Below are 24215 nucleotides of genomic sequence, written 5' to 3'. Positions count from 1 at the left end.
GGCTTCTTGTCCATTGGAAACTGTGGTAAGCTATTCTGCAGTCCAGCTTTATTCTGCATCTGAGGGCCAAGTCCACTGGCTCCAATCTGCTGCCCAGTATTTTGACTATATGGCTGACCATAAGGGCTGGGATTGCTCATCATTCCCATCTAGGAATTAAAATGGTAAGGTGTTCAAGTAAGACAGTTTAAGTTCTCAATGTATAAGGCAAATTTATACTTCAGAGAAACAAGAGTGATCACAGCCATGAGCTGGCTGCAATGCAACACTGCTCCTGCATGTTCACAGAGTTACCCATCACACAACATTACCTTCTCAACTAGACAGTTCCTGTAAACACAACAAAGTCAACTTCACAACCTTTGAGATCTGACTGGATGGAAGTGGCCTGATTATTTCTTTACAAAATTACTTTCAACAGATTTCTCATTTCACCTTTGTGAATTCTACAATTTCGCAAATTTGTAGAATGGACTACATAATTCTTCCAGACTTGAGCTCTCCTCCCTGCAGTTGTGCACTCCAAATGGAGACAAATACCATCTTCATTCATATCAGCACAGTTTATCCCAAAAACATTCTATCCAACTGCTAGCACTCCCACAGCTTGTCTCCAGACAGGCATAACAATGCATGTGTGCATTATCAGTACACACACATTTTCAATTTAAGAACACACCACAGTCATAGGTAGCACCTCACAGTCACCAATTCATTTGCAGTACTAGAGGTCAAAAGAGAGGACAGGTAGAAATTCTGCAAACAAAACAAATCTACTGAACCATTCACCCACAGGGGAAAGATTCATGTTTCATACAAGCCATATGCATATTCAACAGTTCTAGTACACCAGAATATATCATTTGTTGTCTTGGAACACCCAGAACCTAAAGGACAAGAAGCAATCTTGCCAATAAAGTTGTTTGTCATTTGACATTTTTTTCCCATTCCTTGCATCCCCATTTATTTTCCATGAGAAATTTGGCCTTCCAGGACCAAAAAAACTAGACATAGAGGACCAGAAAAATGGGAGATTTTTCTTAAGATTACCAAGTTCTCACTATTACTCAGGCAGGATCTTCAAGGAGCCATAACTCAAAAACAATGGCACAAAAATACTTTAAAGAGCTGTTGCTTCAATTCACATTAGCATTTGACTAGACAATGTCCAGTCTCCTTGATGCTCATTGATTGAAAGCATTTTTCTGCAATCAAAGAAGAACATAACTCCATGGTAGGCCCGTTTCTAATCACTTCTACATTTATTCTCAAAGCATCCTCCCCGAGCAGAAACACCTTGTTTCTCTCACCAAGCTTCTTCAACCTGCACTAGAAGTAACCAACATGCTCTGAGATTACCTGCAATTAGTCACACTTCTTTTTCAGGCTGTAACAACCTTCAATCCATCATAATAGCCTTCAGTTTGCATTTACAAAATAAGGCAGGATCAAACTCAAGCTACAGGAAAAGGAATACAAAACCCACTAAAGAACCTGCCACTTCAGACATCTGATATGCACAAGTGAATTCACTTGAGGACAGCCCCCCTCCTCCACACATAAGCAATAACCATAATCACACAGCAGTAATTCATTAGAGAGCAATGAAAAGAATCTCTACACATGGCAGAAAAACAAACTATGTAATGATCAAGCAGAACTAAAAGCCTTCCTTCCCACTGCCATGTCTCGACCACAATGAATACATCTGGTGACCAATGAAGCAGCTGCTGCCAAAACCAGGACAGGTAAGACCCAAAGCTTCCTTCTTCTCCCTCAGACTAGTAAGATCTTATGTGCAAGTTAAGATGAAGGCAAAGGGAGAAGAAAAGCATAAGGAGTCAGCAAACACACTTTGAGAAATATCCCCCATCGTCACTGCCGCCTCAAACTGACGAGCAGGTTTTCAAGGCTTAGTGAAGGCCTGACAGTGAGAATTAGTGCCTTAAGAAAACAAGCTGTGTTTGCCTGTAAGATAGCCTTATCCCTTTGAGGGACTCTCAGAACTCCAGAGAGAGTTTTGAAAGCAAGGACATCCCCAAAACCATCAATTTCTGAGCAAAGCTTTCAAGTTCATTAACAATCACAGCTCCCAAAGTCAGTTGACATCTGAGAGCACACCAAAGCTGTACTGGTGTACAGCTGTACACCAAGCTGGCTATTACTATCACCAGCCCCATTTGACTTCTGCAACTTATGCTGCTATCAGCCTTAAAAAACAAAACACAAACTAAACATTCAGAATTAAAGGCTGAAGGCACATTTTCACGACTTGGTGTCACAGGGAGAAATCAAGACACCCAACTCAGACAACTGGAGACTTCACACACTAATTTCAAAGGGTTCAGAAAAACTGTGGCCTTGTGAGCCAGCTCTGTCCTGACTGCAGGGTAAGAAACTCAAACCTAGACTTAAGAAGGACACTTTTGCTATGTCACCCAAAACAACTTTCTAATGAAACTCACAGATGAGGTTTCACCAAGCCAATCAACATTTATATTTGCAACAAAGCTGAACATAAGCTTTATGTGAAGCTGCTGACTTTTTCAAATTACTCATCAAGTTGGCTTAGCACAAGGATCTCTGATGCTTTCTCAAGCATCAGCCACTGGCACTGTTTGGGTGCAAGACCAGGCCCCTCCAACAAGGCTCTCTCCATGGCAGAAACAGGGCTCCCCTCCACCCTGCTCTGCCAAGGGACCTGGCAGAGGAACACCACACGCTCAGCTCAGCCTAGCTGCTCCGTACAGGGATAATACTTTCCCATTTCATGTTACAGGAGAGGCAAAGACCTGAGGAGCTCAGGCCAGGTTGACAGGCAAGCACACCAAACTGACTCAAAGCCAGACACTCAAGCAACACTTAAAATGGTAAAAACCAAATTCCTCAAGGTCTCCCTGAACAAATCAGCAGCCATTACTTGATCCAGGTGAGACTGACATCTGCCAGATCCTCAGGTGAACCTCACAGCAAAGCTCCCCAGTTCTGCCATCACAGACTAACCTGACACCAACCACCTGCATGCAACCCTAGACTGAGTCAAGAGAAACATCATTTGGGGGATTCTCCACCTGCACAAGGTGGCCTTGTGAGCCTGCACAAGAAGAAGGCACATGCTCATGTTATTTGCTGTGCCATGTTGCGAAACATGAATAAAAGAAAACATTTAACAGGAAGAAATGTATGGCCTGATGACTACAGAAGGAAGATAAAAATCCTGTATAATTGTATCAGTAGGCAACAACCAGAAAGATGGACACACGGTTCATCAGCACATTAATGTTCTTTGGGAGGGGACAGATAAACAAGTGCACAAGAACCAGCCAAAGGAAGGAAGAAAGGTGGTGTTAGTACCACTGCATAAGAGAAGTACAAAGATTCATCTGCAATACAATGCAAAAACATACATGGCTTAGTCATAGCTACAAATCAGCAAGTACAGCCTGTACTTACTCTTCCTGGCCACCACTTTCTTTCACTGCCTTTCCTACTTCTCTTCATATTCATCTAAAGTTTTTCTTCCTCTCTTCACCTCACAGCTTCCACTTAATTTCATCACATATGCAAGCGCTTGGGAAGGAAGAACAGACACAAGTCCAATTCACAGTAAAGAAGAGGAAAACAAGGAAGATCATAACATGATGAAAATAGAAAGCAAAGGTCATCTCAAATGATTCTACCTTTTACACACACAATAGAAAACGACTTTTCTGCATCCAGGGGAAGCAGGGGCTGTCAATACCAAAATGGTGAAAAGTGTGTATCTCTCACCATGGATGACATGAGTTCAGGAAACATTCTAGTTCACAAGTAGCATCAGACAGGGCTGTTCAGGTACTCCCCCCATCTAAGAGGAGTAACTACAAAAGCAGAGGAAATTCCCCAAGGTTTTATTCTAATGCCATGAAACGCATGCATCTTCAGTTCAGAAGAAGGTCAAGTGACTAACTCTGCTTCTAGTTTCACTGTTAATAGCAAAGAACACAAGTTGAAAAGGAATACCTGCTATATAAGTAGCTATATAAGTATGGACACAGACATTGCAAATATTCTACTGTTTCTCTGTAAGAACAACTGCATCAACACTCTAATATTTGAAAGACAGCTAGATATCAGCATTAGTATTGAACTGTGACCAGCTTTAAGATTTGCAAAGATAACTATAAGCATGGAGAAGTAAACAAACAGAACTAAGTTTTAGTAACATTCTTTCAAAGAATCCAGAATTCACAGTATCAACTACGTCTGTCTCTACCAGGGAAACTGCAGTGCATGGTCTAGTTTAAGGCTATACTGACGATATCTAGTATCTTTCCATATCCACAAGTTCACAAGTGAAAGTTAATTAACTCTGCCCAAACAGGAAATTCAGTTTAAGAATTCCAGCTAGGTCTTTAAAAACAAGAATTTACTGTACAACACTTCCTAGTGCCATTCTACTGACTGGTAGAGCATTACTGAACTCAAGCATACCCAAATTACATTTTGCCAGTGGTGTCTGCTGCATTCTTTCCGAGGACTGTTATTGATTATTTTTCTTTGCACTTAACTGCATAGTATTTTAAGATGCCTATTTCAAGACACCATCATTATGCCGCTGCTATTTCTGCAAGAAACTCCCCATGCCACTCCAGAAACTTAGACTCACTGCTTCATTTTTCCCTCATAAACAAACATCCCTCTCTTACTCTGGTATAAAGAGAGTAATTATTCTTTTTTTTCCACCTTAGTTTACCAAAGAAGAGAAAGGGAAGGACTGGAACTCACACGACCCTTTGAATGGATTAATGTACTTGATCATATGGTATGCTCAGTCACAGACTGAACAGTATGGATACAACTACCTGGTGAATCAAATAGCTACTGAAAAACAGAAAGCCAACCAAGAACACTGACCACCTATCTAAAATTAGAGACTGAACATTCTAACACTAAGAAATATATGATGCTTTTATTTTCTTAATCTAATTTCACAATTTGACAGTGACATCTTCAATCTCTTCAAATTTGAACAGAAATTTATCATTATGAAACTTCTTATTGTTCTACTTAGAGGAAGTTAAAGAGATTCTGACAAATTATGTTTGTCTTTGTAAAATATTGCCATTGAATCTTCTTCACAGAGGTTAAACTGATAAAGCCAATAGTAGCAGAGAGCTTTGCACTTACTGAAAGTGTAAACCAAGTGACAAAGAATTACTACTGGAACTAAATGTTTCAAGTGAAATGCTCACATAGCAGAGGTAGTAGGAATGCCCTTACTAATCTGAACTGCCTACACATCCACTGCATCAGTGGAGTAAGGGAACACTTCTTGAATCAGACAGGAAACATAAGTGACCTGAAGGTCAGGTCTCTCACTCTTTGGTAGAGCACTGCTATGACAGAAATGCCTAGAGCAACCTACACACAAAATACCCTCTTTTCCTCCTATGAGGCTGGACAGGTAAGACCCTGATGGGGCACTCTCAACAGAACCCCATGGAAGAACAAAACAAAGGTTTTAACTAGATAAAATTCCAAATGAAGAATGGTTCAAAACCAGAAACATGAATCAGCTTTTAGCAATTCAAGCTTTGTAATAAGTTACCTGTTTACATTTAAATCAAAGCTGTAAAACTATCTAGTGAAGTAAAACGCATGAAAAATACTTCAATCATGACAGAACCCAAGCATTACAAACAATTTCCAAAACACTACTTCAAGAGTAAAAGGCACGCCTGTTATCCTCTTAACTTGCACAAAACCAAGCACATAGAAAACAAAAAACTATTCAAGAACACAAAACTTGTCACAATTCCTTTCCCTCCAAACTCCCAACACTTCCTTTCAGGGCAGACTTTCACAGGCGTTTTTACGTCTGTACTGTCACCAAAGTAGGATTCACACCCTCCTCTGACAGGCAAGATCAACTCCTTTAAAAAAATCCCCTCCCTAATATAGGGATACTAGCCTTCCAAACGATGAGTATAAACTGGACCCGAAAAACAATTCAAATTAATTCTTTTTTTAATGACCACCTGAGTTTCAATTTCAGTCAGGTTTAGTTTCTCCACACAGCCTGTCATGCAACTGGCACAGAGACAGCATCCTGACAGAACTGCTTCTTCATAAGTGGGTGACTGCTACCATCAGGACAGAAAACTACAGGATGGAAGCATCAGATTGTGACAGAACAAATTTATGAACAGAAATAATTTACAGAGGCATTTGGGATTTCAATTGCTAAAAGTAACATGCACGACTAGAGAAGGTCGGAAGTACATAGATAACAAGCAAATCAAGTGTTCCACTCTATTTCTAGTCAATGTTTTGGGAAGAGAGGACGAAAACTTCAGTAACTCCGCAGGATAACAGAACAAAGCAGAAACATAACCAATTTCACTTTCCAAACCGACTAGCCCCTTAGAGTTAATCTTTGCTGTTAGAAGAGCATAACATTCTCCCTCCCAATTACTCAATGTCACAGGAAACCTAAGCTATTCCCTACAAAGCATTGCACAAAACACGTCCATTTCACTGAGAGAGAACTCTCTGAATCAACCCTCCCATTACCTAAAGGGGCTGCCTTTGGCAAGCTAACATGATGAAGTTGAACAATCATAACCAAAGCATCTCATCTGATTTTTTTTTTCTTCCTACTGAAGGAGAGCTTCTGGATAATGTGCATTTTTTGCAGCAATGAAGGAAACCTACAGAAGTTATTACACCAACTCCCACTTTAACAGCAACACGCTACTAAATTTACCAATTAGAAAAACTGGCTTTTAAAAACAACTGCTTAAGGTCCTCTGTTTTCATCTACTTATTGAAGATTTGTAGGTGGGAAAACCCAAAAGCAGGTGGGTGGGGAAATAAAATGGTCAGACATTACTGTTGTCAGACTTCGCTAAGTCTACTGTATGAAGTGAAACACAGGCTCCCTGCCAACAACCAAACCAATTGAAGACATTCCGGAATTTCAGCCTCCATTTCAGACTGTTCTCTCTCATCCGACAGTTTCAACTCCCTTATGAGGACTATATCCACTATACTTAACACAAAAAGCCTCAAGATTGTTCTATCAGCAATTAAAGAACCTCAAGTATTTTTAAGCAGTCTGGGACTATGAACGAAATCCAGAAGTTATTGTGTATTTGGTCTGAATATTCTCAAAAGCATAAGGTGTTCTTAATTTACATGTACGGAACTTTTGGAATTTAAGTAAAGAAAGGAGACAATTTAATTTTAGACTAAATAGGTCAAAAGCTTGATTTTATGTCCTTTCTTTACTTTTAGACAAATGAGTTTATTATAGTGCATAACTCTACTTTAGCGCTGATAAGTAAGGATGAAGTTGCATTCTATCCAAAGACTCAATACATCGATTTTTGACCTCTGAAGACAGCTTTCTGAAGATTTTTTTTTTTTTACAGCCAAGGAATAATGAATGAGGTGTTATGTAATTCCAATGCAAGAATACTTCAAGCAGCTACATACCTCTTACCACTGTAAACTGCACATAAATTTTCTACAGTAGTAATTAATCAAGCTTTCTATCAATTTTCCTATCAGGCAAAAATATCTGAAATGACCAGACCATGGAATCAACTCATTACTTAACAAACATATATATACATATATACATGTATATATACACAAATATATATATATACAAATATATATATATGAACACACACCCCCCCAGAAGTTAGCACACTGAGCTTAAGACCAAAGAATTTCGTAATTAATGTTCACAAAACACAAAAATAATTTCACTTAATATATTAAAGCATGACAAAACCATTAATACACAGCATATTTTTTATGAATGCTTCAAATACTTTTATAGACTGTTACTTATCATTCCAAGTCCTCCAAGTGGATTGACTTTAGGCATTCAGAGATAGATTTAGGTATTGCAAAGCATCTTAAAAAAACTCTCAGTAGCCAAGAAACACAAAATACTCACTTAAAGTGAACTAAAATACCGAAGTATTTTCTAGGCTTTTGATCAAAACATTAAAAAAATGAAGAATATTCAAGTGGCTCCTACTCTAAGCTGGCTAATTGTGCGCAACAAAAATTAAAGACATCCTTTTATCCTTAGTCGAACCAGTAGGTCTCCTCTCATCTTTTTGGTGACTTATGACAACTTTTTTCCAACCTCCTGGATTACAAAAGCACATTTATTTCCCACTCAATATTAAAAATAATTTTTTTAAGCTTTCTGGTTTACTCTCCAATAGACAAAGCCACGGCAAACTCTAAAACTAGAACTGAGTCAGATTAACAGTTTTAACAACCCAACATTGTCTTCAGACATCTACACAAGCGTTCATTCTCCACCATTAACTCAAATACCCAGCACACACAGTGAGAGAGCAGTCAACTCAAACCTGTGTGCGGCTCTCAGCATCTGCTACAGCACAAACACTCAGTTGATCTCAGACAACCAATATTTGCATTAACTGTCATACAGAAAAAAGCACCACAGCACCTAAAAGGTCCTGATGGATTCCCATCACACTTGCAATACCAGCATCACATTAGATGGAAAAATACAGTTGCAGAGAAAGCATAAAACAGAATACAATTAAATCAAGTTACTTTTTAGTGTAATGGATAATCTGTACTGCCACAAGATTTCCAAAATAGGCTTTTTAATCTAGTCATAGTCTTGCTTGTTGTGCAAGATTCAATTTTTGCTTCCTATGACCATCACAAATTCCCCTTTAGCAGCATATAAACTATTTAATCTATCATACAGGATTCTTAAAGAAAAGTTCCTATAGAATCCAGAGTGCAAAAGATTAATTTTACAAAACAAAGTCAACAATGAGGAAAAGTAATGAAGTTTAGCTTGTCTTACCTTGTTCATGGCTCCAGGCTGTGGCCCTCTTAGTCCAGCCTGCCCTCCCATCTGTGGAGTGCCTTGTTGCAGTGTCTCAGCCAACAAGTTGCCAGTGCCCATTCCTGGGTTTGGGTAGGGCATATTGGGTCTTCCTCTGCCTGCTCCAATGGAACCGTTCATGACTTGCCCCTGCATCATCCCCTGTCCGTTGCCTGCTGCCAACATGCCAGGATTCATGCCAGCATTCATCCCTGTGTTCATTCCCATGCCAGGCTGGTTCACTGGGCTGTTCACTGTTGGCATCATTGCTGCTGTGGGTTGAGCAGAAGGACCCTGGTTTGGCCCACTTGCACCCATCGCCATATTGGGAGAAGTCAACCCAGCCTGTGCCATGGGGCTCTTCACCATGCTATTTAACATTCCCATTCCAGGACTGTTTTGTTGGGCTTGACTGGCCATGCCTTGGCCAGGGCCACCGACCCCCATATTGAGATTTGGGGAGCTACCAGCCCGTAGAAGTTCAGACAGCTGCTTGTGTTTAGAGGCAGCATCTTGTGCCAGGCCAAGGCTGGTCTGCAGCTGGTTAATGTCACCACCATTGGTGAGTCCAAGTTCTGTGGAGCTGATCAGTTCATCTGGCAAGTCATGTTCCAGATCAAAGAGTGATCCAAAATCTGAAAAACAAAACAGATTGTGTATGAGGTCAGAGCAATTAATAGCATCTTGAAGTTTCTACTTTTTAATTTCCAGCAAAACTTGATTTTTTTGTATTTGAGCTAAATTCCCTTATCAGTTGTTACTGAAAGCTATATAATGCAAAGGATAAAAGTGATTTTAAACTTTACGAGGTCTAAACTACAGAAAACCACTCCACTTCAGCTTTTTACAATTTGTGTTGAAAGGTCACTGGATATCTCAAGCCTATGATCACTCAACTTGAGAATTTTGACAAGGGAGGAGTGAAAAATACATACTGAAATCTCCCAGAGTTAGCCAGTGGAATTAAAGAGCAATTACAAAAAATAATTAGCAGATTGTTGGGAAAACACTGTCTTTAAATTTTTTTCTAAACTTGTCGCTTTTGGAATAGCAATAATTAATACAACAATATAACTTTTAAAATGTTTACTACTTATTAAATAATAAATAGAGGTTTGGCTATAGGGTTTTATGTTGAATTGAGTTTTCTGGCATTTGGTTTGGTTGGTTGTTTTGGTTTCTCTTTTGGGTAGCTCTTTGGGTTTTTTATTCTTCCACATTCAGCCATTACCAGCATTGCGTTGCCAAATTTCATTGAACTTCACTGGACAGCCAGTATCTTCCCACAACAAATACTGTCAGAAAACAAAGTACCCCTGGAGGGTCCTTGCCACAAAACCGCGAAGAACATTACCATGAAAAAAACAAATTCCCATCTCAACAGCCCATGCAAAGCAATCCCCAAGGTAACTAAGTGGCCAAAGATTGCTACTTGGAATATATCGATACAAGAATACTACATAGTACCCAACACTGACTTGCTCAGGAGAATAAATTCTTATGCCCGCACTAAAAAAGGTACCTTGGTCTATTTAATCTCTGGTAGTTAAACCCAAACTAACTTGGAAAGCTTATGGTTTCTGACATGCATTAATGACAACTTCTGTCTCCAAATGAGAGAGGAGCTGGTGTGCTGTTCTCACCAACAATGAGTGTCTGGTGAGGAATGCAAAGCTCAAATGCAGCCTTGGCTGCAGTGACCAAAAAAGGTGGAGCTCAAGATGCAAATAGTCCAAATATTAGTGGGAAAAGACTACAGTTGAACAGCATGTAAGTCAGAAAAGTTCATCAGCATTATGGATCTGTTTAAAATGTTTCACATGATACTATACACAAATTGCCAAACACCTGGACTAACAGGGTTTCGACAACTGTTATCACAGGTAAGATTGTGACTTAAGAATTCTGAAAATATGGCATGAGATTGGCAAGAATGCAGGTACACCAGAATAAGGATTTTAACACTCCTTTTACACACTCTACATTACTACAAACCACCAGAGACAGAAAATTTCCATTAAAGAACTTCTAAACTATTACAATGAGGTAGCATATTTTTCATTAACATATATCTTGTGCTAGAAGTTATGCTTTGCAGACACACTAAGGACTGATCATTCATTTGCATGACTGGTATTTCTGAAGATTCAAAAGTGAAGGTACAATCAGAAGAGTAAGTCTTTGTCCAAGTTCTCTTTCATCTAAAATTATGAACCTGATGTTGGGTGTCAGTAGATTCATCTAAAAACACACCACACACACCCCTATCCCCACAAAAAACCCGAAACAAAAAACTGAAACCAAAACCAACTTGCAATGCTCAGTGTTTAACTTAAGAATTACATTACTGTGAACATGGGAAGAGTTAGTGGAAGAGACCCTAAAATTAGAGATCAAGGAAATGGAAAAGGCAATAAAAAAAATTGATGACAGCTTAAATCAGCTTCTATTGCCACCTTAAGAAGCCTGTTAGGACAACAAGCAATTGTTGAAACATTACATCCTGAATGCTAATAACCTGACAAAGAGCCCATGAGTGAGGAAGGAGTAAAAGATACAATCAGGAACTCACAACTTAGTCTGTTGTCCTCAAAGATGAGGAAACAAAACTGAAAACAAAATTAAGTGGCTGGCAAAAACATGACCCAGTACAAAGCCTGTACCTACAACATAACCATCATGGCAGCCCAGACATCTCTCACCAGCAGCCACACAGTCCAAAGCCCATGTTTTTGACTGTTTCTAGTCGGGCAAAGAATTTCTGCTCTTGAACAAACAACTCCCACTACAGGGCAAGTCCCACACCAAAAATCCTTGGTTCATCTTTTTTGTGTTCAGACCATTGCATATAAAGCCCTTCACAAAACCAACTGTAAAGTGAATATGAAAAACTGATTTGTTTTTCAAAGTACCACATAGTATTTTCTCAGGAAGACCCATATAGATGATTTCAGATGTAACACCACAGAGGGGCAGTGCAATTCTTGTTTGAAGAGACAAAGATTTGGTCATCTTGACTCGCAAGAAAATATTAATCTGCTTCTCTGAAGACCTCACTTCCTTAAATTCTCCCTCCCCATAAACGAGGAGATAACTCCAGCTTTAAGGTTTACTGCCCATTACTAACTGGAGCATCCAGGTACAAGCCATCTGAGCTCCTTGGCCTGGTCATTCTGTGACATCAGTGAATGGGAAGAAAAATGTCATAAAAACTGTAAGTGGCATTAATTCTTTTTATTAATACCTTAAAACACAACACAGCACCAGCTACATTAACAAAACCCACCCCCAACCTGAATGGTTGTGAAATAATCCTAATTGTATTTGTTCTTTACATCAAAACAACTAAGACATTCAATACAAAAGTTTCACATAAAACTAACTTGCTAGGATTTTTAATCCTAGAGTATATACTAGAGACAATTCATTGCAAAAGAATACTGTCCACTATTAACCAGAATTGTAAGTAGTAACTACCAAGAATGCAATATTCTGGTATGAGTTTGCTTTTTTTAAAAGTCTTTTCCAAAAATAAACCTTCAAAGTCTTCTTTAGCCAGTAAATATAGGGGGAAAAAAAACTTCCAATCATCCAGTCAGCTATGAAAATTACATTTCTAGTCAACTTCTGGGAGGCAGAAATTTTCTCATACAGGACTGAAACAAAACTTCAAATGACCATAAAGACAAATAGGACCTTGTGTATCAGTTGCAATCCATTTCAGTCTTCTCCACAGAACTGGTGCCCTAAAGGCCACCATAGAGAGTACTAACTATGATCAAGCCAAAGACTGTCAAGGCTGGGCCAGGCAGCTCACCAACCATGTAAAAACAAGATCATATATACTCACACAAGAGACAAAGGCATAGCTTAAGAGAATGGTGAGAAGTATGCAGAGAACTGATTGACTTTCCAGTACACTGAGCTCACTGCTACTCTTGCAATCTGTTTCATTAAGGATATGCACAATGATTTCTCGCTAACAAAATCAAGCTTGTGGGAAGGCAGAGGAGGAAGATTAGTCCTGCAATGGTTTGTCCACCTGATTCATCATCTCTAGAGATCCTAACACAGAAAAATAGGGATGTAACAGAACTGACAGTATCTGGCCTAAAGCCCAAAACCATCCAGTAATGCGCTGGTAGAAAGTGGCAGTGGTGGACCTGAATGCTGATCTCAATAGAGCAGCACAGAGTGATTCCCCACTATGCTGTTTATGGTATTATTGGTGTATTTCTTTCTACAGGTAACAAGAACATACAGAATAGATTGCTGCTGCCAACCAAGAGGCAAATAAAACCTCAAAACAACATCTAAGTAGTAGATCTGAAAGTCTTAATCTGTGATCATCTCAACATGCAAAAGCATATCATAATTTCCTTTTAGGAATTGTACCACTACTGAGCACATAGCAAGTCTTCAGGAAAAAAAACCAAAATGTTCCAACAACTTATCCTGGCTACATTAGATCTGTAGTGAGAAAACCAGAAAAGATAGTAGGAACAGGTCCATCTCTATCAGTGGCAGTTCAGTTAGACTGGATTAAGCAGTATGAACTGTGCTCTAAACTGTGAGAAAGCAACTTCAGTGTACTAACCTGCATTGCATACTATGGACTGAACTCTTGATTATGGATTCTACTTCCAAAAGTCTGCCTTTGACAATGCCTGATCTGCAACATGCAAGGAAACTGCCAGCCTGGGCTGAAAAGCCACCTGGCACCAAAATGGACTTTAAACTAATACATATGCAGAGTGTGCAATCAAAATCCTTAAGTCAATAAGACTTCAATGTCTTATCAAGTGATCAATTTTCAAATTAGCTACAAAGTATTTATTTCAAGTTAGTTTTAGTGCAAGAGCACCTGGTAGCACCAGCGATGCAACAGCTCTCAAGGGAGGCAAGGCAGCAATTTATGACAGTGTTTATAAAGCAGGGAAAATATATCAATATTAACTAGTTAGCAAGGAAATCAGCACGTGTTCAGGTGGGACATACAAGTTTCTTTTACATGCTTTCTAGCCTACAGTCAGGATCCCATTATTTTCTCATTTCTGGATTAAGACAACAGACCTTTACCCACCTTTCAGAATAAAAAAGGAATTTCTGTCTATATGGAAACTATCTGATCCTAGCAAATAGGCTGCAGTGAACAATACTGGTTTTCTAGGAACATCTCCATGTGCTACAAAATAGCAACACTTTATTCTCGCAGGAATGAGCCCTCAGACTCAAGACATTCGAGCATTCAGTCTTGAGAAGAATTGGTAGAAGCTGAAGGAAAAGCATCATGTGTGATCAGCACTGCCTCAAGAACCCTGCAGGGCAGATAGGTCAGACAGCTCCTGACTCCTGAGCCTACCTGTCAGAACAGCAGAGGTAAGAAACTCAACAGTTCCTGCCCCTGTTTCCCCTTTATCATATTCCAGAGACACACCAACTTTGAAAGCTGCTAAAGTCACTTTTTTACACAAATGTTTCTGAAGCCCAGCAACCTCTTGGTGGATCCACTTACATCACAGTCATTGGGTTCACAACAAAACAAGCAGACAAGGCTTAATACAGGACACTGAATACAAAGCATGGATGTGGCAGGGTTGACAGAAACCACAGATGATGTTGGACCACATGGAAAACACAACACCTTTGCCGTGCTTTCAGACAAAGAACAACAATAAGGTGCTGAGGTCAGTATCTTCCCTGCATGGGGATACAAAAGCTACCCATAACTGAACAGGGCCTACATGTAACAGAGAAAGTGCCCAGAAGATTCCACCAGTATTCCAGAGAAATCAGCCATTCAGGCTTGCAGTTAAGCACCAGCATTACAGGCCCTAAAACACACTGTCTGAAATGCCCTCAAAAAAGAAAGAAAAAACAAAGCCAGAACTCAAAACATAAAACCAAAAAAAGGCAGGACAAGAAAAGGAGACACAATCTCATAGGATAATCCTCAAGTATCCATGAAAATGCAGAAGCAAAGGTGGAGCACAGACTTGAAACAAAGTGCTAATAAAGTCATCAATTCCCGAGGCCTCTACAATGACAGAAAATTAAGCTAGATGAGTCCAGGCAGTTTTATCAGGAAAGAAGAAAAAAAACCCACAAAAAAACCCAGCCAAAAACCCACATGCCTAAAGAAAAGGTGTTGAAACACCAACCTGGTAGGAACTGTGCTATACCACACTTCAGAGATCAGGCCATCTAATCCATTAAAAGAGGGAGCTTTTCATGTAGATACTCTATGAAGCCACAACTGCCCAACGGTAACACAAGTTCTGCCAAAATGCTCTAACTTAAAACATAGAATTAATTTAAATTCATCTACTAAGTTGATTTAAAATGAAGGGGTCAAACATCCACATCAGCCTAAGATACCAAGGTCTAGAGTCATCATTTCAGTTACTTCTTCCAAAATCCTCAGACAGCCCTCCCTGTATAGCCCTCATGGAGGGTGATTGCTTGCTCAGCAGCAACTGAGAATTTGTGTTCTGTATTTCACTATTTGAGTAACAGCCTTCAGGTCAGACTTCAATATTAATTCTGTTCCCCATAAGAGACTGGGAAAGCACTGCCACTTTCCTTCCCTGCCAATCCAGGAAAGACCTGACTTTCTTCACTACATCAAGAAACATTGTAATTTGAGGTAAGACTGTAAACAACACAAACAGAAACCATATTAAAAAGCCTTATTCAAAACGACTGCAAAACAGCAAACACGAAGGTTCAAAATATGTTAGCACACTATGGTAGCACACAATTTCTTGCACAAATATTTTTAAAAACAATCAAACATTTATTGATCAAAGTCAAATTCATGCAGAACGCACATGATTTCAATATTAGTTGCAACAACCAGGCATAAGTGTAAGTATTTTACAAGTGTGAACAACAACAACAAAAAAATCGTTCTAAAGCAGCAACAGCATATCATTCAATATCTACTGAAGTCCAGAAAATTAGGACCTCACTCCCCCCATTTTCTAAGCTATCCTAAGCCCTATTCAAACACTGGCATCAAACACATCAACTTTTGTTTAAGGAAAATAGTCTCAGTTTTGTGAAGTCTCAATAACCTGCAAGTCTAAGTCATACTTTTCCCAAACTAATATCAACTGAAATGCCTATTTTAATAGACTCTGATTGATGTATGGTTTTTGGAGCTTCAGAAGAAAATTGTATTTATAACAAACTTTTCAGTTTCATTTTCAAAGTTCTTCAAAAAAACAGTATTTAGAGATACAGATGATAGTAGGAGTTAACCACTGAAAACCATAGTGAAAATGCAATGATTATGAGTCTGGAATATAGAACTGTAACTGCACTAGGGAAACAGAAGTGGAGTAATCATATGGAAAAGACGGGTCAAAATTCAGGAATAAGTTATTTTTAAAGATTTAATATTACTTAAAGAGGAATTTCAGAGACATTTTTATTTATATACCTGTTTATTCATGCTGTTATACAAAGCCACTAGTCTTGCCATCACTGATAAACCACGTAGGTGAAGTTTTGATACTTTAATTCCAAAATGCTGAAGTCACACCATTAGTAATTTCCTTGTGAACATGTTGCATAAATTTCACTGGGCTACCTTTAACTTGAGTTCAAAGTCTCTAAATTAGTATCATTATTCCCAGTGGCATCTGTGTATGCACACAGGTCTAAAAAGTTAGAGAAGCTGGTGGACAAAAACTGGGTACATGCAGATAGAATGGGAACACCCATATGTGCATAGAACACACTGATTCATTTTAGAAGCAATTACAAATCAGTTTCAAGAAAAGAGTAAAGTTCATTTCATTGTCAAGTTAACAACGACTTTGAAATTATGCAATCTGCACATACAATTACCAAAAAGTCAAGTCACTTTTCTGAGTTCATTCAACACTACTCCAGAGTAAAAAGCAAAAAGCAATGCTGAATTTATGTACAAAATAAAATACAAGTAAACAAAATAACATAAGTCAGCAGATGAGGCTTCATTATTTTAAACCAGTAATACTCCAGATTTCCTAGAATTACACTCCGTAACATGTAAAAGGCAGTTTACCTTCAGCAAAATTTGTACTGAGCAAGCCACACAGCAGCATTTTGCTGGACTTCTACTTTTTATTAGGATTCCAAGAAGGAAAAAAACCCTGAAAATATGTGTCTTTTCACCTATTAAAACAGTAGGAGTATGTTACAATCTCTCTTAAAACAAGAGAAATTGTCTATTCAGTGGTATTTGGAAGTCCTACAAAGAAGGAAATAGCAAATCCTGATTCTGCAAGCAGAGACCATTCAAAACTCCTGTCCTTAGATCTCTTACGGGAATACAGCAAAAGATGCAGTACTGAGGTGTTTCACACCATCAAATGGGGAAGAGCTAAATCTTTATCTGCCCTATCTCATAATGACCATTAATAGAAAATAACCTGTTTTTCAACGTTCTGTACCTAACTTGCACTTTTTATTAAAAATCTTAGACTGGTCTTCAATTTGACATGCCTGATGTCAGGTGTGTTTACAGGAACAGCACCAAGTGAGCAACAAGTTACTGTGGTTTGAGTCCATCAGAATTCAACACTCCTTCTGCTAATTTTCTTCAAAAAGATTTGGAAGAAATAAGTGCTTGAAGGAAAATACTGTGCATCAAGTTTTTAAGAGACCTTTAAACACATTCATATGCTAGTCCATTTAAAGAAAACTTGTTGCTATTTAGGAAGAGAATGACAGGTTGACAGATACTGTGCAGGGGGAGGATCTCTGCCCTAGCTGAAGTTCTACTTAAAGTTCTACAAATTCAAGGCAGCCACAGAAGTTTTTTTATCAGGCACACCACCATATGCAGAGACAGATGTATTTTACTTCAGCCTGCTGCTACAGTTTAAGTAAAGACAGAAAAACAAAATCCTTGGAGACAGGTGTGCATTGTTTAGTTGTCAGTGAAATCTACACAGCAAAATTACTTCATTTGTCAAATAATAAATCTAAGTGATTTTTGGGCAAACCCTCTCAGAAGGAGCACAAAATCAAGCGATGAGAAAGGGTGAAGCAGTGTCTTCACACAGTTGGAACAAACACTGAAAGGCTGTTCCTACTAAGCAAGACTCTGAGGTGACACACTGGAGATGATCAAAGAGCCTACAGAGAAGATGCAGGAAATATACACTAAATCACACAATTGAAAGATAATAATAAAGTGGTTTGCTCCAAGTTATAAAGGTATAAAAAACCAGAACTCCTACACCAGAAGTTCAGTATTTAGCCCCAGTATCTTATTAGACCCACACTCCCCAAATACATATACAAAAACCTAGTATAGGGTCTAGTATATTTAATATATTTAGAAGAGTCTGATAGACCATTCCCAGATAAAATTTGGTTTTCTACAAATGCACAAGTGACAAATAATCTGAACTCAAGACAAGCCTTACTCCAGGACTGTGAGGAACAAGATGGAAAAATTAGTTGGTTTTTTTTTTAATGTAAGATTTAAATTCCTAAGGATTTTCCCAAACAAAGGTTTTTCCCTGCAACATTAAACTTGTGAATCTAGTTTTAAATTGCAATTGTAAACTGGTTTTCCAGTCTCAAAGGCTTTTTATCAGTACGTGCTCGACACCCAGTTTTACACCATGGTATGTATGGTCCTCGTGTTGGAGTGAGTACTTATTTTTTTTTTAAATAGGTACTTTTTCTGAGCAGTGTTAGAAAGCTACCTAATCTCAGAGTCTACATGGTGAAAGACACAAAGAACAGACACAGCAGTTTGGAACTTACAAGGTACAAAAGTACACATGCTTTTCTTTAAAAAAAATCACTAAGCACTATACGAATGATTGGTTTACTTTTTAAAGAAGTCTCACAGACTTAAATTTTCTTAAATTATATTTATTCCTAATAGAGTTATTTTGAGAGCCTGTTTAGCTACGCAGCAAAGACACTCAGTTTTGCCACACAAGCATCCACCACTGCAATATTTGACTTACAGTATAATCAAATGACATTTTACGGCAAAATCAGCAAGAAATATGGCTTTTAAGAAAAAGGGATGAAAACATTTAACTGATGGCTCTAAGTTAAAATGTAGCTAATCATTTGGTCTTTAATGTTAGCTAGAAAACAGATTGATGAGAAGCTGATCGTTTAAAATGTAATATGTACAAACACCAGCAAAAACCACACAGCTCTCAGAAAATAGAATTTAAAAGAGCAGTGGGGTAAGATTAATAGAACTCATTTTGAGAAAAGAAACATCCTGATCCATTCGGAAGGAATGAAAGACGAGTATCAGTCAAAACTGCAGCAGTCCAGAAGAGAAGTTTCTTACAAAAGATGGATACTTCGAGGGAGATGGAAGATGTGCTATTGCACAGAAAAACGTGACTTTTGGATATAGGAAACTGAAGGATGTTAAGCACACACCACAAAATACATTCTCTGTTCTTTGATATAACACACATGCCAAATAATTGTAGAAAACTGACTTCCAGTGTCCCAGCAAGCCTGAAACACTAAGCACCTAAAATCTTTCTTTCAGATCTAGCAGCCTAAAGACGTGATACTATACAAACTCACCGCAGCATGGGGCGTACTCCACTTTTATTCTGTGAAGAAACACAGCGGTTCTGAATCCAGAGCCCAAAACACTTTCCCAGTTCACAGAAAACTGCTTCTTTCTAAGCAGCAGGAGGAGTGCATGTGGGGCGGTGTAAAATACAATTAAACTCTCCTGCCCTGAATATACCACATAGAAATCTGTAGATAGCAATTTCAATTTCAGCACACCTGCATTGCTGCAGGTAAAGTTGAGGGATCCACAAATAAAAAGACACCTCTCAAACACACACACCTCCCCCCCAATACCAAAACGAGTGGTTTAAAGCATCCAATTAAAAATCTATCTTTATGAACAACTTTCACTCATTTTACTCCAAGAGGGAATTCCTCAGGATGCACTCTGGTTATTCTGTTCCAGTAGGAGGACTAATATGCACCAGTTTGCTAAGGTAATGTTTAAGAAAGTCTTGCTAGAGTAGGTACAACATATCAAAAATGTTGCTACCATTAAGAAAGATGAGCAAAGGTGCTACATTGGCAATGTAGTCAGTGTCATCTTCTGTCAGTGTAGCCGTGCTGGTACTGAAGTGTAACAAAATCACTGTTGTCACCAAAAAATGACCCCACTGTCGAATTGTAATGGCCCTCAGAAAACTTAAGGCCCGGACAAGATACATAGATCATTATCATTCTTCTTTGCAACAAATTTAACACTTAAATAGAGAAATGGAGAAAAAAAATTGTAGGGAAACCTGTGTAGTTCAAGGGAATCCCATACAGTTCTGTCTCTGAAATTATTCTAGAGCTACACAACATTAAAGAAAAAGTGAGACCATTCAAAAATTCTAACATATTAGAGGATGCTGAAAGTACCAAGACGTTCTAAACTACTGTTACAGGCTGCGCTACAAACATTTCAGTTTGCATCCTTAAGGTTGAACTGGCATTAATAAAGCAACTTAAAAGCACACTAACACAGTATGTTCCATGGCAAAGCAAATTCTAAGCAGGGAACACATGACCCATCTATAACTTTTAAGACAGAAGATGAAGCACTGCAACAAAAGTGGGAAATGCAGCTATATTTGGCTGCTGCCAATAAATCAAGCATATTAGAACAATCTCTGCTTACTTCTTTTCAGAAGAAAGCCATCAACATTAGAGTTTAGTACATTCCAGGCCCAGAATATGAGTATCATCCAGGTCTACAGTGAAAACATGAGTTAGACACTCAAACATCTGCAAGTTTGGGAATAATGTAACATGAGTCAGTCATCATTTTTACATATCTAGCAAACTAAAATGTTTCAGATTAAAAAAACTTATCAAAAAGTTAGCAGCAAAAACAGCACTATGCACAGCTGCTGCAAAAAGTTTCATCAACACTGTCCTGCATTTCTCCTTCTCTGATAGTGCTGAGAATCTAACAGTTTTAAAAAGAGTGCTTGAGTAAGTACATAAGTACCATGTTACTTATTTCCTATAATTACCTGAGGAGTGGGGACAATAGAAGATTCTATAAGTGAAATTTACTTCATGACAGCTGCTTGCACTATTTCAAAGCAAATTTAACCAGCAGATAGTTTAAAAACTTGTAAACTTCAAAGCAGTTTCCCACAACAGAAGTATGACAAAAACTGCAGTCTCAAGCAGCAAATGAAAAAATATAACCCTCAAAATACATTCACTGGTTCATTTTTTTCTGTGAAAAAATGAACCAATGAATGTATTTTGAGGGTTACTAAAACCAATGATTTTATTCACAGAAATAGATATTATATGTCATGTTAAAAAACACAGAAAATAAAACGGTCCCGTAATTACTTGGCAATTAAAAAAAAAAGTCACAAGATTAAGAACTCTTTAATAGGTCTTATGGAGCATATATGAAGTGTTTGCACCACTATAAACTTCAGCACAGCTATCAGGTGATGACAGTCCCAATCACTTTGGGAAAAATTGAAACTGACTGAAAAGTACTGAAACTGCCCAGTCCCCAGTGTTTCACCAAAACTGTAACATGTTCATTTACAAACGATAAAAAGCTGCCCAGTAAGTTAACTAAAACTAAGTATTCTGTGAGAGTCTGCACCTGTTAAACTGAAATACATTCACAAATTATCCAACCTTTATTTGATCACAAATGTCTGAACTTAGATGTGCATTCATTTGAATAAAACATGCCTTTAACTTTAAAAATATGAAAGTACCAGAACTTTTCTCACAAAGTATTTTTATTTCACCTCTCTAAACAGAGTAAAATAACCACTTCCAAGGCAAATTTAAAATGGTTACTATTGAATTAACCACTGTTTTCCAAATCTAGCACAAAAACAGGCAACAACTAGTTCTAGCCAAAGAGTAGCTTCTCCAACCCTCTTCTACTCTCTCACTAGAGACCTGTTGATATTAGGAAGAGTCATGTCCTCCACTAACAACACAACATTGGCTGTATTTAATATGCACTAAAAGTCACACACAAACTTTTCAAAACTAAAACGTCATTCGCTGAGAACAGAAAAGGCAAAATGAAAATTTTGGAGATGATCCCAAATAGAATCACATCCACTGCTCAAAGACCTGTTATTAAAATCTGGTGTTAATCGTCAAAGAGCTTTTCAGAACAGAAAACCAAACCAAAGACCCCAAAAACCAACAACAAGAAAACGACTCTTCCCTTTTCTTGCCAGTTGTTAACTGCATTGAACAAGAGCACTGGTGCCTTCAGAAATGCCACCACTCACCAGACTGGCAGGAGGAGGCCTCCTCCATATCCCATAGATTAATAGGATCTGAGTTCAAAGAAACTCCTGTGGGACAGGTAACAGAGTATTCTCATAGCAAAATGACACCAAATACTCACCTGCTTCGCAAAAAGCATTAAAAGGCTGAACAGCCCTTTGTTACTTCCTCCCCCCTCCCAGTACAACCAGTTCATATTTGCTAGGGATTGGGACACCTAAAATTTCCATGCTCTAGCTTGCCTTCCCGGCATCACCAAAGACCTTTGCAGGACTGAAGAGAAGCCCCTTTTCTCTTCACAGCTCTTAAGTCTACAGGGGAATTTCAGACATTTTGGTCTCGCAGCAAAGAAACAGGAGATGCAAGATTAACTACACTCCATATTGATTCTTAATGCAAATAAGGTGAAATAAAATTTCATCTCTAAGAATACAAAAGTCTCAATAAACCTTATGCCACAAGCGTGGCATCTGGATTTTGGTTTTAGCCGTTTTTTCTAAAGCCGATGGTCTATTTGAATCAGAAAAGGAGTATTTTGATACACTTCTGCAGAAAGAAGAACGGAGGATTGTAAAAAGTAAATCGTATAAGCAGACTGCACATAAGAAGGAAAAAGGAAAAATAGCAGAGAAATAAAATCTCTCGTTTCTAAACAAGCTGTAAAAGAATCCCGTATATGCAAAATAAAATACAAAAACAAGAAACTCGTACACGTAATTCCACAATAAAGTGTACAAAAGCATTGTCTTTAGCACTACTTCGTATTTCTGCAACTGGCATTATGCTTAGCAAGGAGCTCGTAATCGCTACTATTGTGAAAGACACGAGAATGACGAACTGTTAAGTCCTATCTGCAGCTGATCAAAAGCACAATAAACTGAACAGCTTTGCCTTCAATCACTTCCAAAAAACCAGAAGGGCAAAACCATCAGAACACCCTCCCTGTGCCATTAACGCAAATAGCTTCAAACGGAGCGAGAACAGGCGAAACAGACGGGAAGGAGAAGAGCAGGCTCGAGCTAACAGCAGCAAAAGGGAGGAGGAGATTTAGGCAAAAGAGGGGAGAAAAGGGCAGTAATTGCGGTACCGAGAAGCGGGGAGGCTCTGGGGCCCGGAGACTGACCTGTGCCGTCGCTGGCGGACACGGAGAGCGCCGGTGAGGAGAGTTTAGGCCGCTTGGCTGAAGGCGGGCCCGGCTCCACCACATTCTCGGCCATTTTTAATTTTTTAGACAATCACTCAGAGCAGAGAGAAGGTGGGGGGTGAACCCCAAAACCTTCACGTTCTTCTGGGGCCCCGAGTCAGCTGAAGAACAACAATAAGGCCGAGAGCGAGGAGGAAGATCTGGCGGAGAAGGGGGCCAAGTTCCCCTTTTTCTGCTCCTCGGGCTCTGGGAGGGCGGCAGTGGAGAAGCTGGGAGAGGTGGGAGCTGGGGCGGGCGGGGGTGAGGCCTCTTCCCCCAGGCGAAAGGGCTGAACGAAGATGGGAAGAGCAGGTAAAGCCCCCGCCACAAAAAAAAAAAAAAAAAAAAGACAGCAAAGCTCTCCCTGCTTTAGGAAACAGTCTCTGAAACCAGAGGCCAGGTCTCTCTCCTTGCTCTGCAAGCAATACAGAAATGCAGGCTGATGCTATGGCAAAGCCCAGGAAGTCAGAATCACTGAGCAGACAAGCTGAGCAGTCCAGGATTGTCCTCCACCTCAACCACCCCAACCTAATGAAGCAGCAACAAGCAGATTGAGCAGCGACAGGGCTGGGGGGGAGGCGGCGGGGGGAGTGGCACGGCGTGCGCGGGGTCCCCAGCTCCACTCGCTTCTTCCTCGCCCGTCGCTAATGGCTGCAGAAAGGGGAGCTGTGAGGATGAGGAGGGTGAGGATAAGTCCCAGGAGTCTCCGCTTCACATCTTGTTGTGCAGGGAAGGAGGAGGGGTTGTTGTCCTGATGGAGGCAGCACCGATCGCGGGATGGGAAGGTGGGGGGCGGGTTTCAACACCCTTTCTGCCCCCCCTTTTTCTCTTCTTTCCCCTTCCTCTTTCTCTCGTTCGCAGTAGCAGGCT

The 24215-nt window shown here is 39.3% G+C and overlaps 1 protein-coding gene across 1 annotated transcript in view; it reads right to left on the bottom strand.

Annotated features, from left to right (window-relative positions):
* The window catches only part of EP300 (E1A binding protein p300), a 59718-nt gene extending 36027 nt beyond the window's left edge, over positions 1–23691 (bottom strand). Inside the window, exons 1-3 of the mRNA XM_005421865.2 lie at positions 23286–23691; positions 8852–9507; positions 1–149 (exon numbers count right to left, since the gene is read on the bottom strand). The exon at positions 1–149 is cut by the window's left edge and continues 37 nt beyond it. Coding sequence (XP_005421922.1) covers positions 1–149; positions 8852–9507; positions 23286–23379 — 899 coding nt within the window. The 5' untranslated portion in view covers positions 23380–23691. The remainder of the gene's footprint in view (positions 150–8851; positions 9508–23285) is intronic.
* Positions 23692–24215: the final 524 nt, after the last annotated feature.

This window comes from Geospiza fortis, unplaced genomic scaffold, assembly GCF_000277835.1.
Source record: "Geospiza fortis unplaced genomic scaffold, GeoFor_1.0 scaffold173, whole genome shotgun sequence".
In the NCBI taxonomy this organism is placed as follows: Eukaryota; Metazoa; Chordata; class Aves; order Passeriformes; family Thraupidae; genus Geospiza; species Geospiza fortis.
This window is presented reverse-complemented; position numbering and strand designations above follow the sequence as displayed.